The sequence below is a fragment of the Balaenoptera borealis genome (assembly GCF_965194805.1).
Source record: "Balaenoptera borealis genome assembly, chromosome: 1".
Classification (NCBI taxonomy): domain Eukaryota; kingdom Metazoa; phylum Chordata; class Mammalia; order Artiodactyla; family Balaenopteridae; genus Balaenoptera; species Balaenoptera borealis.
In genome coordinates, this window is record NC_138860.1 from 41,791,047 (window position 1) to 41,805,644 (window position 14,598).

Genomic DNA, 14,598 nt, shown 5'->3' on the forward strand with positions numbered 1-14,598 from the left:
TGGTTTATCGCTGAACTGGCAAGAAAGCAGTTTATAGCTAGTGCCAGAGCTGGTATTCAGACTCTCTTCTTCGATCCTTCTGATCTGCCGAAGTGCTTCTTCAATGTCTATTTTTTGGTTTACTTGCATTTCTTTGTGAAAGACAAATGGGTTTACCTAACAGGCATTAGGACTATTACTTGGAATTTTAATCTCTAGGAGGGTAGATCTGTTATGTCCTGGAAAGAGCACTTTGTTTGGAATCACAGAGTTGTGAGATCCATTCCTGTCTGTTACTGATTAATGTGATTAGTATTAGTATGCTAATATATGCTCTTGGTCCTTGGTTATCTCATTCTACCAGGCAAGATTGTCTTGTTGATTGAATGAAATAAAGTATTTAATTTCTTAGCACAGTGAGAGAGAGTTAACCTTCACTGTGAGCCCTTATTTGTTTTCCTAAATTCAGAACTTGTCGTTGGCATTAACCGAGGCAGATGGACTACAAACATTGCAGTAACATTTCCCAACTGTGTTTCAAATTTTAGTAGGTGTTGCACTAAATAAATCAAATAATAATAAATAAACAACCTATGATAAAAATAAAAAGTTGAGTGGATAAATGACCTTGGGGAATACTATATATTTTCCTTTTGGAGATTTACTAGGCATAATAATGTGTTACAGGCCTTGAGAAATTCTGCTGTAAAAAAAAAATTTTTTTTTAAAACAAAGGTAAACTGAGTTGACCATTAAGCCTCTTTGAGAGCACTGATTATTAAAGAATATCCGTATTCCGTGGCAGCATGGCTTGTGAAGCACAGCTTTAGCATAATAATTTTCAGGATGACTTGGTGATATAATTCTCTATATCAAAAGGCTTTTCAAGATATGTATAGTACTTACTGAGCCAGTGGTAGCTAACGCTTGCAATGGAAATTTATGAACTTTAAATGAAAACAATCACTGCTTTAAATTCTAACTTTTGTGAAATTATAGGCTGAATTCTATGACAAAATATTGAAATTCTCCCAGAAAAAAATTACTAAATGCTAGCAATCTATATCAGGGTGAAATTACAGTACTTTTGTTTTGGAATTGATATTACTTGTTGAGATAATTGCTAAATATAGTTTTAAGAGTTATAGAAATCTGGGTCTGAGGGCTCAGTTTTGTTCATTTTCAGTATGATCATATTTTTCTTCAGATTCTGATTTGATATTCTTATTTTTTGTCAGTTTGGCAGTCCCACTGAAGAGAATTATTTAGTTAGAGTTACTACTAAAGGATATTTGGGCTTAACTCATGTTATCCTAATACATTTGTGTTTTTGGTTTTCATTTCAGAGGACACATTGTTAACTCATTTAAGTGAGATTACACACGTGGGAATACCGAACCCTTATAGTGGGATACCAAGTGGTTGAACTTGGTAATGTATTTGGCAAATGATTATATTTTTATAATGTGATGTAGGAATCAGACCCAGTGTTTTCACTACTGTGCTTCAGTACCTAGCAGCAGAGTAAGCACTGATATTTGTTGAATGAGTAAGAGAAAGAATAAATAAAACCTAATAGTGAAGGGTGTTCTGGAAGTAAGTAAAGTTAGTTATTGCTAAAAATACTGCAGACGAATGGACGGATGCAGTAGAGTACCACAGAAAGAGCACTGAACCAGGAGTCAGACTCTCCGAGTTCTCATTCCAATCTGAAGGTGAATAGCCATGTGACCTTGCACAAGTTTCTGGATCTCTTCCTTGTTGGGTAAAACGGGGACTCATAATAAGCACTTGCCTAATTCATAGGTTGCTGAGAGAGTAACATGAAACACTGATATATCAATAAAATGCTTTGCAAATGTAAATGTACAAAGTCAAGGTCCCCCCCCCCCACATGCCTAGCACAGTGCCTTGAACAGTATTAGCACAGATATGGACTTTCTCTCTTAATACTAAAAAGGAGGCTAAGAAGCAGAGTCAGGACTGATTCTTGGAGTGATTACAGAGTGTTGAGGGTAGAAGGAGGAAGAAGAACCTACAGAAGAGAAGCAAAAAAACCAAAGAGGAAAGAGGAGAATCAGGCCCTCTACTTTCCAGACATGATTTTCACTAAGCTTTGTTTATGCTGTTTGGGAAAAGGATAATTAATGCTCAGGAAATAGCTTTTGACTTAGTTTTCTGAACTCTGCCTAAGTAAATTTCCCCCCTTTCATTTGAGAAGTATGTGAGGGTGAAGAGAAGTTCCTTTTGGGAGCTTAAAATTAAAGACCTTTGGGACTTCCCTGGTGGTCCAGTGGTTAAGAATCCCCCTTCCAGTGCAGGGGATGCGAGTTCGATCCCTGGTCGGGGAACTAAGATCCCACATGCCGTGGGGCAACTAAGCCCGCATGCTGCAACTACTGAGCATGCGAGCCATGACTAGATAGCGCATGTGCCACAATTACAGAGCCCATGTGCTCTGGAGCTCATGCACCACACTGCTGAGCCGGCGTGCCACAACTAGAGAAAAGCCCCCGCGCTGCAATGAAGAGCCTGCATGCCACAGTGAAAGATCCCGTATGTTGCGACAAAGATCCCATGTGCTGCAACTAAGACCCAACACAGCCAAAAATAAAGTAAATAAGTAAATAAATATTAAAAAAAAAAGACCTTCACTTAGGTAGTTTGAGTACTTAGGCTTTGATTTTCTGTAATAACCATGAGTAACTTACTATGAAAACATTGGAGGTCTTAAGTCACTAAACTGTTCTTGTTTGCTTCTGGGATGCCACTGTGGTCTGGACAAGGAGAATTCAGCAAGCATTCAGTATCATGGGAAGCGTCTAGGATGAAGCACTTCTTACTCTGTTGCTTAGCACGCTACAGTCTCGCGCACCACCAGACTGTGAGCTCTGGGAGGTGTGAAGGCGGGGACTTTCTTTTGCTGTCCATTGTAGCCCCAGCACACAGCAGAAGTATGTGAGCCAGTAAGAGTGTGGATGAGGAATCATAATCAGATTGGTTATTTCTGATGAAATGGTTTTAAAATTGTGGATATCGTTAGGGGATTACTAATGTATTTTTGCTTATTGCAGTACACATATATTTGATTTCTGGAATGGCTTACCTGAGGAAGATCTAAAATGTGATACTTCTGATACATACACCAAACCAGGAAATAATTTCTTTTGTCACAAAAAGATCATTTGCATGTGTAAAAAAAGATTATTTAAAATAGCAAGGTACTTTAGTCTGTTTATAAAATGATTGAGTTGTAAATTCAGGAAATTAGTAAATTTTCAGAAAGGTACATCTTAGAATGTAAGGAACACCTGAATAAATCTTATTGCCAGTGATCATATGTTGATTATTTTTGGTGGGTGGATATTAGTGGATTGATTATCTCTAACTTTCTTCTCGTTACCACATTTTACAAAAATATAAGAAAAAATTATAGGAGGCAAAATTAAATCATTTAATTATGTGAAACACCATACTTTTGGAAAGGTGTGTGTGTTTCCAGAAACTTTTGGAAAGTTTTTTTTGGGGAGGGTTGGAATTTGAAAGTAATAGCTAAAATCCAGTATTTGAATAATATATGGTTGTTAGTTACCTTTCTGACCTCTTACTCTAAATCTCTGTTGTTTAATATGGTAGCCATTAGCCATATGTGGCTACTTTTATTTAAATGTAATTTAAATGAAATAAAATTAAAAATTAAGTTCTTCAGTTGCAGTAGCCATATTTCAAGTGCTCAGGAGCCACACAGAAGCATGTGGCCAGAGGCTACTGTGCTGAACAGTGTAGATAGGGAACATTTCCTTCCATCACCAGACAAAGTACTATTGGACAGCACTGTTGTAAATTAACAAAAATTGTTAAGAGATTTCACCAAATTTTATATCCTGAAAATTGGAGAATAGAGTGGAAAGAAATTGAAAACCTTTCTGTTGGCATTCTTTTTTTAAATTTAATTTATTTATTTATAAATTTATTTATTTATTTTTGGCTGTGTTGGGTCTTCATTGCTGCGCATGGGGTTTCTCTAGTTGCAGCGAGCGGGGGCTACTCTTTGTTGCAGTGCGTGGGCTTCTCATTGCGGTGGCTTCTCTTGTTGTGGAGCATGGGCTCTAGGCATGTGGGCTTCAGTAGTTGTGGCATGCAGGCTCAGTAGTTGTGGCATGCAGGCTCAGTAGTTGCAGCTCACGGGCTCTAGAGTGCAGGCTCAGTAGTTGTGGCGCACGGGCTTAGTTGTTCCGTGGCATGTGGGATCTTCCTGGACCAGGGTTCGAACCCGTGTCCCCTGCATTGGCAGGCAGATTCTTAACCGCTCTGCCACCAGGGAGGTCCCTCTGTTGGCATTCTTGTGTTAAATTCTCTAGTAAGAGAGAGAGGGAGATGACTTTTTAATTATGGAGTTCTTGCTCTGTTCTTATTTGCTGTCAATTACAGCCAGGCCAGGCAGGGAGTATTATCCCCATTTTATAGAGGAGATCAAACCTAGGGAGTATTATCCTCATCTTACAGAGGAGATCAAACCTGTAAGTGGAGCAACTATAATTTGAACCCAGGTTTGTCTGACTTTAAATAGTATACTTTTTGTTTTTGTTTTAGACCTCAGGAGTAGTGTTGAGTTGATCGTAATCTCCCAGTTCATTGTCACCAGTCATCAAGGACTTTTCTTCCTCTCATCCACAGGCAATCATTTTAATATGTTTGATGTATCTTTTTGTTTGTTTCTGCAAAATACGTGTTATAGCATCAAATTCATGATTTTTACATTTGCATAGAGGGTACTATGTATCTAATGTGAGATTTTCCCACTCTACAATGCTGTTTGATGATTTAAGCACCCAGCCTTCTTCTTTTTTGTAAATTTTGTGAGGAATTCTTTGTAAATGGTGTTAGACTTCTTGGCTTTTGTCATTAGAGAAGTCTGAAAGAATCCACCGCCTCACCCCCCCACCCCCCTTGCTCAGGGAATATTGATAGGATTATTTGTCCCCGAATGATGTATATAATTTTTAAATTTAATCCTTGAATATTTACTGAATATTTACCACAAGTCAATTACTGGCCAGGGGAGTATAGCAGTGAACAAAACAGACAAAAGTCCTTGCCCACACACAGGTTACAAAATAGATAACAAATAAAATACATGGCATAATATTTTGAAAACCATAAATCAGGGGAAAAGGATAGAGAATGCCAGGTGTGAGTAGAGCTGTATTTTAAATAGGAAGGACAGAAAAGTCCTCGCTGAGAAATTGACATTTGGGTAAAGATTTGAAAGAGATGAAGGAACAACCCATGAAAATACTGAGGGGAAAAGCATTTCAGGCAAAGGGAACAGTGAGCATGGTAGCCTTCAGGTAGGGGTGGGGATACACTTGATAAATTTGACCTCCTGGAAAAGAGATCTGTGTGGTTGGAAAGATGGGGTGGGGGTCCAAGAGGTAATGGGGACAGGTCCTGGGGCCTTGCAGGATAGTAAGGGATGATGCCAGGTGCCAATCACACCTTAAAGGCCCATATGCAGTCAGTCTTATGAACTTAAATTTGAATTTAACTGTAAAATGCAGCTCGCAAGCGACCCTAAATCTCCTTCCATTTCAGCTTGTCCAGCGTTCCTTCTCTTGTGTCTGGAATCCTCTCCTCCCCCTCGTCCTTCATCTTTGATGTTTTCCCTTTTCTGTCTGATTTATTTGCACCTCCATCCCTGTTCCTATCTCAGTCTGTACTTACAGAATGGCCATCGTATCATGTTTACTGTTTTATACCTTCAACCAGGAGCTCCTTAAGGATGAGGATGATGTATATAATTTTTTATGGTTTACTTTTGTTTTCTTCTTCACCATTAGGAGGTCAGTGATTACTTCTAACAGATAGTGGTGTATGGGAGCATTGTGGTTGCTGTTTTTTTTTTTTTAACTTGAAATTTTTATTGAGCTAATTGTAGATTCACATACAGTTGTAAGAAATAATACAGAAAAAAAGAAAAAAAACAAAAAAGAAAAAAAATATAACAGTGCTATCCTTTTGTATACTTTGTCCAGGTGCAGCTGCTTTTTATGCTTCTGATTTATATGTAGGCTGGAAAGGGGGATAGACAAGCTGTTAGAATTATGTCAAGTAAGAGGGAAAACATGAGGCATTCTCTTGTGAATGTAATAGTACATGAACTTTAGCATGTGGACTTTATTTTAGTTGGCTTTTTGCTTAATTTTTTAGTATGTGTTTCAGATGCTGAAGTTATATAACTGAGTTCTGTGTAAGTGATATAATATAGTATTTCTTTTTCTTTAAGCAAATTGAATTTTTCATACAAATGCTGTTGAAAGTAATGCAATGATTTATGTGTATGCTTTGTTTTAGGTTGTTTCACGAAGAAATCCAGAGGATGTCCAGGAGGTAACATGTTTATCCATATGAAAATTTTATTTTATGTATTTGACAAAAATTTAATTAAATGCTTTATTGAGGAAACAATTATTTGTATGTCAGTTTTGTATTTGTATGTTTGTCTGGAGATTGTCTGCAATTCATTAAACAATAGCTGAAGTATCTTATTTCAGACCTATTAAGTACATGTTAAGTTTCAGTAGGTGTTAAGTTATATAAATAAGAATTTCAGGAATTACAGTGCCGTTTAATAATGTGATAATTTTTCTGATAACTACCACTCATAAGATTTCAGTATCAGTTAAGGGCCCCTCTTTACCTATTTCAAAATCATGATGGCTGTTTGGTTAAAAAAAAAAAAAAGAAAGTATTTGGTAACTAGTATTAATTTTAAAGATCATAATAATAAATTATGTGTTTCTGTCTACTTTCATTTTTATACTGAGTTGGCATGTTGACATGTTGGAAAACTGCTTTGGGTGTAGATGTTTCTTTTTAAAATTTTGTAGTTCTTTTACAGACTATTTCCCTCTTTCTAAAATAACAGCTTGTTATATTTTTGCTTAAAACTGTGGAATTCTCTATTTGTAATTACTTTATCCTTGTTATATACCTTTAGGAATCCTAACTGTGAGGAGTTAGCTTTTTTTAACATTTAAAAATTTACTTTCATTTTGGTCCTTGCTTATTTACAGTAGGATTAGAAGAGCATATATCTATATCTATATATATATTTTTCTTCCTACTAAAGTGTTTAAAACAGATGTTGTAAATTGGCAGTCTTGATTCTGCAAGTTATTTTTTTTAATTGCATTTTAATGTCTTCAGGTGGGCTATATACTATCTATTTAGCCACAAGCCCCACTACTCCTTACTGTACATACCTGGCTTGATTCATAGATTTAAGTTGATTGTTTGCTACCAGTTGGTTTGAATTTGTGACACATGTTTAGATAATATTTTAACTTTTATATATTACCATTTCTTGCTATATCTGATCTGATACTTGTTTTTGTCCTGTTGTTAAAAAGAGTTCAATAAAAGACACATTTTAAAACGATTTCATACTTTTTCCTTAGGGGTTTTAAGATATCTCATCCCACCCCCCCACCAATAGCCAGGAAGAGAATATTGTAATATTGTTATTTAGGAAGAAAAGGCTATATCTATATCTATGTCTAGATCTGTATCTATATATCTCTTTCCTTTCAAAATGGCAGTGAAAATAACTTGTACCTTTGATTGATAAAGTACACTTTCTACTTAAGTGTCAGTTGATTAGTATGAACTATTCCTTAGAATTCTATTAATTATGTTGAATTAATAGTCAATACCAGGCTATTCTGCTTTTGAAAATTTACAACTCTGTTAGAATTGAAAATGGGTTGTGTTTCCGTTGAATACATTGTCTGATTGCTGTGCTGTAGTTTGTAGCTTGATGTTCCCCTTTTCCAGGGAGAATCCTGAACCAACCTATCCATGAACATACTCTCTGCCATTTCCTTAATCCTTTTTTGGGGAAATCTCTTTTATAATAACAGCTGTTGGTGAACCATTCATCAGAAAACTCTTGTAAGTGTCCTTTAGTTAGATGATTGCATGGTCCTTTGTTAGAAATGGTATAAAATTTTAAAAAGAATGTCTTCTGTCTAGCTTGCTTCTTGAAGTATAGAATAACCTTGAAGTTATGGCAACATTTTTTAGTTTCCCACGTATTTCATTTAAACATTGGAATTCTTATTTAGGAGAGGAATTTTACCACCTAGAATTTGTTTCTGTTTCCTTTCTTTTCACTTTCTTTCTCTGTTAACAGATTCATTTAGTTATTGCTTAGAATTTAGTCATGCTTCACAAGTGCTATTGAAGGTCAGTAGATGTACTGCTTGTCTAAGCAAGTATAGGGCTAATAATATGGTATCCTTATAAAAGTGGAAAAATTTAGCTCTTTTATACACACACACACACACCCCTTGGTGCATGCTACCAGATAGCTCTGTTTTCTTCCTAAGGATGCCAAAATACTCACATGGAGTAAATAATTTAAAATTATCCAGGATAGTTTTTTCTTTTTATCTTTTAAGAATTCCCTCTAAATTTTTATTTATTAAGAGCAGCATGGGTGAATCTTAAGGGGGACAGCAATAGTTAATGTGGCCTCTTGTTCAGTAGATTCTCTAGAGCAGGGGTCCCCAACCCCCTGGGCCACGGACTGGTACTGGTCCGTGGTCTGTTAGGAACTGGGCCGCACAGCAGGAGGTGAGTGGCAGGCGAGCGAGCAGAGCTTCATCTGCCGCTCCCCATTGCTTGCGTTACCGCATGAACCTCCAACCCCAGTCCGTGGAAAAAGTGTCTTCCACGAAACTGGTCCCTGTTGCCAAAAAGGTTGGGGACCGCTCCTCTGAACACTTGCAGAAGGTAAAGAAAAAGATGGAGATGTTGTGCCCTCCTCCCCCCACCTTTAAAAAAAAAAGTAACCTATAGCTCTGTTTCTCTCTAGGTAGTAAATTTCACTGGGGAAATGTGGGAAAGGAGAACCAAAATAGAACTTTCTATGTATCATGTCAGAAATCTCTAACGTTGAAGTCATTTCATAAATAAAATAGTTTTAGAAAAGCTATTTGAGCACATTCGGAAATGTGTCAAGGGAAAGAAAAGGCTCTTCAAAAGGGGAGGAAAGAAAATCTGTAAGCAGATAGTATGGTAGTGATGTTACAGGAAAAGATGATCCAGCTAGTTTTAAATACTATATGAGAGTAAAAAGGACAAAGTTAATTGAATTGAGTGGTTTTGTAAAAGATCTAAAGTTTTTTTGGTATCGTTAAGAGAAATTATCTGAAAAGAAAGCATTTGTTTTATGTAAAAAGTATTTAAGGCAGTGTTTTTAATGAAAATTAAGCTTTTATTAAATTTGTAATCTATTATGATTGTCACTGAATTAATATTTAATTGAGGAATTTTATTCAGAGTAACTATAATAAATAGGAAATTTCTGCAGGGTTGGTTCTGCAGAGTAATAGCTGTTAATATAACTTTTCTTTTTTTCCTGATAGGAGAGAATTGATTATTAGAAAAAATATGTTTTGCATGTATCTTTTGGAACTTTGTATAGTCCAGTTATAGACATCCATACTTGCTGATGTAATGGACGTGTGCTTTTGTTCACATTTCCATTTTGAAGATTTCTAGAAATGTCCAAGCTCAAAAGGAGTAAGAAGAAAGGAGGCAGTAGATGGTGACATTTTTGGGATGCTTTGATTTCCTGCCTTTTTTGGGGGTTTATATTTGCTCTTAGGTATTTCACTTCTACAGTCTTAGAGTCCAGAATAAGGGCTATATGAGTGAATAAATTAGGGCATGGTGAAGAAACACAGATTCTCTAATTTTTGCTATGACAGACTACCTACTGGTTTATATGCCATGGTATTATTATTCTTATTGTGATTCAGTTGTTAACTTCTGCCCTTTAAGTTTCTCTGACTTTATCTGAAAATGACCCTAACTAGAATATAAATTTTATCTGCAGATTTAGTTGTTTCCATGAGCTTCAGTCTTTTGAATAGCTCTTGTGTCTAGTTTATAATGGCTTTAAGGATTGCATTTCCCTTATGTAAGATTACTGTCATGAGGACTTCCCTGGTGGCACAGTGGTTAAGAATCCACCTGCCAATGCAGGGGACACGGGTTCGAGCCCTGGTCCGGGAAGATCCCACATGCCGTGGAGCAGCTAAGCCCGTGCGCCACAACTACTGAGCCTGCGCACTAGAGCCTGCGAGCCACAACTACCGAGCCCACGTGCTGCAACTACTGAAGCCCCCACGCCTAGAGCCCGTGCTCCGCAACAAGAGAAGCCACTGCAGTGAGAAGCCCGTGCACCACAACAAAGAGTAGACCCTGCTCACTGCAACTAGAGAAAGCCCGTGCGCGGCAATGAAGACCTAACAGCCAAAAAAAAAAAAAAAAAAAAGATTACTGTCATGTGCCCACCACCCATTTCCCCCTTAAGCCCTTGGCAAATATGGTAGCACCATAATTTGATCTATTTAAAAAATATAAAAATAACACTATTTTCCCATGACAAAATTATGTTAATATATCAAAATTAGAAACTGCAGAGAAGAAAGATGTGAAAATTAAAATCTCTTGTAATCTCACTGACTGTCCTGAGACCTTTTACTTTTCGAGTGTTGGTTTGGCTCTCTCAGTTCCTCTTACTGTGTCTTTTACTGGAACTGTTGATTTTCTGCTGTCAGCATTTGTCTTGTTTACTCCCATTTAAAATAAAATCTCTTCTTCCATCCAGGTGTCCTGTGTCATGGCATAGCTGAGCTTCTTAAATACTTACTTTGTGCTTGGTTTCTTCCTTACTTCTGGCTGACCCCCATCATTCAGTTGTTAGATTCCTCATCTTGTTACAAATGCTGAGAAATGTTTTCTGAGTGATTACCACCTCTCTCCCGATGACTCCCCAGTTAATACATCTTGTTTAGTTTTTGCTCTTGAACTCCAAACCTGTCTTTTCTATTGGACAACTCCAATTAAATGCCTCACATGCACCTAAATAAAATATGTCTAAAATTGAACTTCGTTCTTATCTCAAAACAGCTTTTTCTCCTTTGGTCTTTACCTTAGGGAATAACACTACCATTTATCCAGTTGCAAAAGCCAAAATTTTAGTAATTATATTTGGCATCTCACTCTCCTTTTAAATACTTCATTCCCAACCACTTCTCTCTCTCTCTCTCTTTTTTTTTTTGTTCTAGCTATTATGTCCCTTCAGTATGCCCACCTAAGGCAATACTTTGTGTAGGTGCTCCTTCCATAATACGCTTGGGCTGCGGTTTTAAGCATTTATCATGCTGTCTTGTGATGTAGTTATTGTGTTGGCTTACTCTTCCTAATTTGACAGGGAACTCTTTAAAGGAGGGACTGTGTTTCTCATTTCTTCATCCTTTGTGCCAACACAGTGCCTAGCATAAAGTAGGCTCATGAAAATATTTGTTTTGATGACTATTTTTGTTGTCAAGTAAATGAATAAAAGGAAGGATCAGGAGGAAGCAGTTTGTTTAAATTAATTCATATTATAGTCTGACTAGTCTCCTAGGATTAAAAGCAAGTCTCCTATATTAAAGCAAGACACTTAGTAATCATGGTAGAATTTTTGATAGTATGGCAGAGTTTAGTGAAGAATTTCTTATATGCAGGAGTAGATTTTTTGACAGATCTCTTAAATCATACTTGGTTACCTCTTTGGCCTAAGATTTGCTTATTAGCATTACACTATTGAGTTTGTTAGAAGTGAAATAATTAGGTTTTGCAGAAGGAAAGGCCCCAATATACCAGGTAATGGAATTTAAAACTCAGTTTTACCCTATTTTGTGGCAACTGAGGGGCTGAATCAGCGACATCAAGGCCATGTGTCAAATTCTTTTTCTTTATTAAATGTTTTTTTCTTTCTAATTTAATCTAAATAAGTTTAGACAATAATTTAAACTAATGAAGGTAAACTTTTACATGTTATATAATCTAAATGATTGTTATTTTGTTTTTTGAAATATCCTAATTTTAGTGGTATTCTGATCTGGATTTACCTTGCGTCCAGAAATCTTGTTACTATTTTTATTGAGATTTATGAAATGCAAAAGTTTAGGTTAATTATTTGCTACAAAGCCATTTTTTTTTCAGTGTTTTTCAGATTATTTATCCTTTTAGGCAAGTGCTGAGTATGTTTTTTATGTTTAAAAATTGTCTAAACTACTTTGTGTTTATAAACATGCTGTTTTTGAGATGAATATATATATATATATTTTTTTTTTTTTGAGATGAATATATATTTTGACATCTAACTCATTTCCAGGGTAATAGTAATTAATGTTTGAAGAGGTTAAGTGACATTTTATGTAGTGTAAACCTTTTTTGTACCAGGTTGATATTTTTCTAGTATGAAGAGAACAGTACTTGTTTAAAATGAAATTTAAAAACCCAAACAGAACAGTTTGAGGAAGAATTGCTGCTTTATATTTTTAAATCAAATATTATTAGTTAATTTTAGACAGTTAACCATATTGGTTAGAACATATATGTTTGCCTTTGCATGACAATTTTGAGCACTTTAATAAAAAGATTGTTGTTCAGATATCTATGGTTTCACTGTGAGTTACACATTTAATTATCTTCTCTCTTTAGATAATTGTATGGAAGAGATATAGTGACTTTAAGAAACTACACAAAGAACTATGGCAAATTCACAAAAACTTATTCCGACGTTCAGAATTGTTTCCTCCATTTGCTAAAGGAATAGTGTTTGGTAAGTGATTATTTTGAAATTGTGATTTTGAAAAGTGATGATTAGCTAATTATGTATATATACTGAACACTGAAACACTGTACCATGAAGTCAGAAGCCCCTATTAAGATAATTCCTATCATGCCTCAAGCAATTGAAGTTGTTTTTTCATGTTCTTTTTTTTTTTTTTTTTAAGATAGGAGATTCCTATTTTATTTATCCAGTGACATATTTACTGTTGAATATAAATTAAAGGCCTGCTTGCACACCAAAGCCAAGTCCTTTAGGTGGTTCAGTCAAAGAGGTAAGACCTCTGGCTGGCTCACATGAGAATCGTCCACTCCTTGGCCCAGGTTTTGGGATTTTGCCAGCTTTGGGTTCATCAGTAATTTCTTCAATATCCTTAAGTGTCAGATCCTCATATTAGTTGTCATTTATTTGAATCATTGGTGCATTTACACAGGCCCCTAAACATTCCACTTCTATAAGAGTGAAAAGTTTGTCAGGTGTAGTCTCCCCAACCTTTATTCCAAGCTTTTTCTGAGTGGTCTCCAGTATGCTGTCAGAATTTCGAAGCATGCAAGGTATAGTAGTGCAGACTTGAATATGATACTTTCAACTGGCTTTCTATTATACATTGTATAAAAAGTTGCTACTTCATATACTCTCATTGGAGGTACTTATAAAACTTCTGCAGCCTTGTTCATAGCAGAGATGGGTAGCCATCCATTCTGTCTTCGGGCTAAATCCAGGACTGGAAGCACAGCTGCTGCTTTATGCCCTTCTGGGTAGTTTTTTACAATGGCCTCTATCCTCTTATAGTTTTCTGGTGTGAAATCAAATGGAGTATATGGGTTTTTCTCAGGAGTATCTCTCTGCACAAATAAGGCTCCTCCAGCTCCATTCTGCATGGCTGTCTTATGCAAATTCCTTATATGTCTTCCCCACTGGGCGGTGAGGCTGGCCGTGTGGGCCTGAGTGCCACGGAGAGGAACATGGCAGGCCAAACTGCATGCCTTTCAGGTCGCCTGTTTTTTCATGTTCTTGCTGTGGTTTTGTTAACTCAGAATGCATTTACTCCTTTCTTTCATGAAAAAACAGCACCAGAACAACAACTCAAACTCTAACCGATGAAGCAAATAGAAAAACCCTATAGGAACATGAGGTGACATTGAATTATTCTTATACAGTTGTCCCTTGGTATCTGTGGGGGATTGGTTCCAGGACCCCCTGTGGATACCAGAATCTGTGGATGCTCAAGTCCCTTATATAAAATGGTGTTGTGCAGTCAGCCCTCTGGATCTGCAGGTTCTGCATCTATGGATTCAACCAACTGTGGATCGGCACCTCATATAAGTGAAATCGTACAGTATTTGTCCTTTTGTGACTGGCTCATTTCACTTAGCATAATTTCTCAAGATTCACCTATGTTGTATCAATAGCATGTGTCAGAATTTCCTTCTTGTGTCTGAACATAGTCCATTGTGTGTGTAGACACCATTTTGTTTATTTTTTCATCCATCAGTGAACACTTGGATTGCTTTTACCTTTTGGCTATTAAAAATAATACTGCTGTGAACATGAGTGTACACATATCAGTTCAATTCCTGCTTTTAATTCTTTGGGGTATATACCGAAAGTGGAATTACTGGATCATATGGTAATTTTATTTTTAATTTTTTGAGGAACCACCATATTGTTTTCCATAGTGGCTGCTCTATTTTACATTTCCACTAGCTGTGCATAAGGGTTCCAGTTTCTCTTCCTCCTTGCTAACACTTGTTATTTTCTGTTATTTTGATACCTTGGTGTTCCTTTTTTTGCCTTCATTTTCACATACTTGGTTTACTTTTTTTATATTAAATTCTTTGTTAAAAAAATTCTCTTTGTTAAAATAATTGATATGTTTTTTAATCCCTTGACTGGACCTTGACCAATAGAGTACAGAATGTTAT

General features: G+C 36.3%; 1 protein-coding gene and 1 pseudogene across 7 annotated transcripts in view; one reads left to right on the plus strand and one right to left on the minus strand.

The window, feature by feature from the left end:
- RPS6KC1 (ribosomal protein S6 kinase C1) overlaps window positions 1-14,598 on the plus strand; it is a 243,669-nt gene that overhangs the window by 20,703 nt on the left and 208,368 nt on the right. For 5 of the 6 annotated variants that reach the window (XM_082399676.1, XM_082399677.1, XM_082399675.1 and 2 more), the window contains exons 2-3: window positions 6,334-6,369; window positions 12,544-12,664. In XM_082399676.1, coding sequence (XP_082255802.1) covers window positions 6,334-6,369; window positions 12,544-12,664 — 157 coding nt within the window. Of the gene's footprint in view, window positions 1-6,333; window positions 6,370-12,543; window positions 12,665-14,598 lie in introns of those variants that run through there. The other variant, XM_082399680.1, reaches the window with a different exon arrangement.
- On the minus strand, window positions 12,679-13,640 carry LOC309632816 (NADH dehydrogenase [ubiquinone] flavoprotein 2, mitochondrial pseudogene; annotated as a pseudogene). Its single transcript has one exon. The product of its transcript is annotated as an NADH dehydrogenase [ubiquinone] flavoprotein 2, mitochondrial pseudogene (transcript).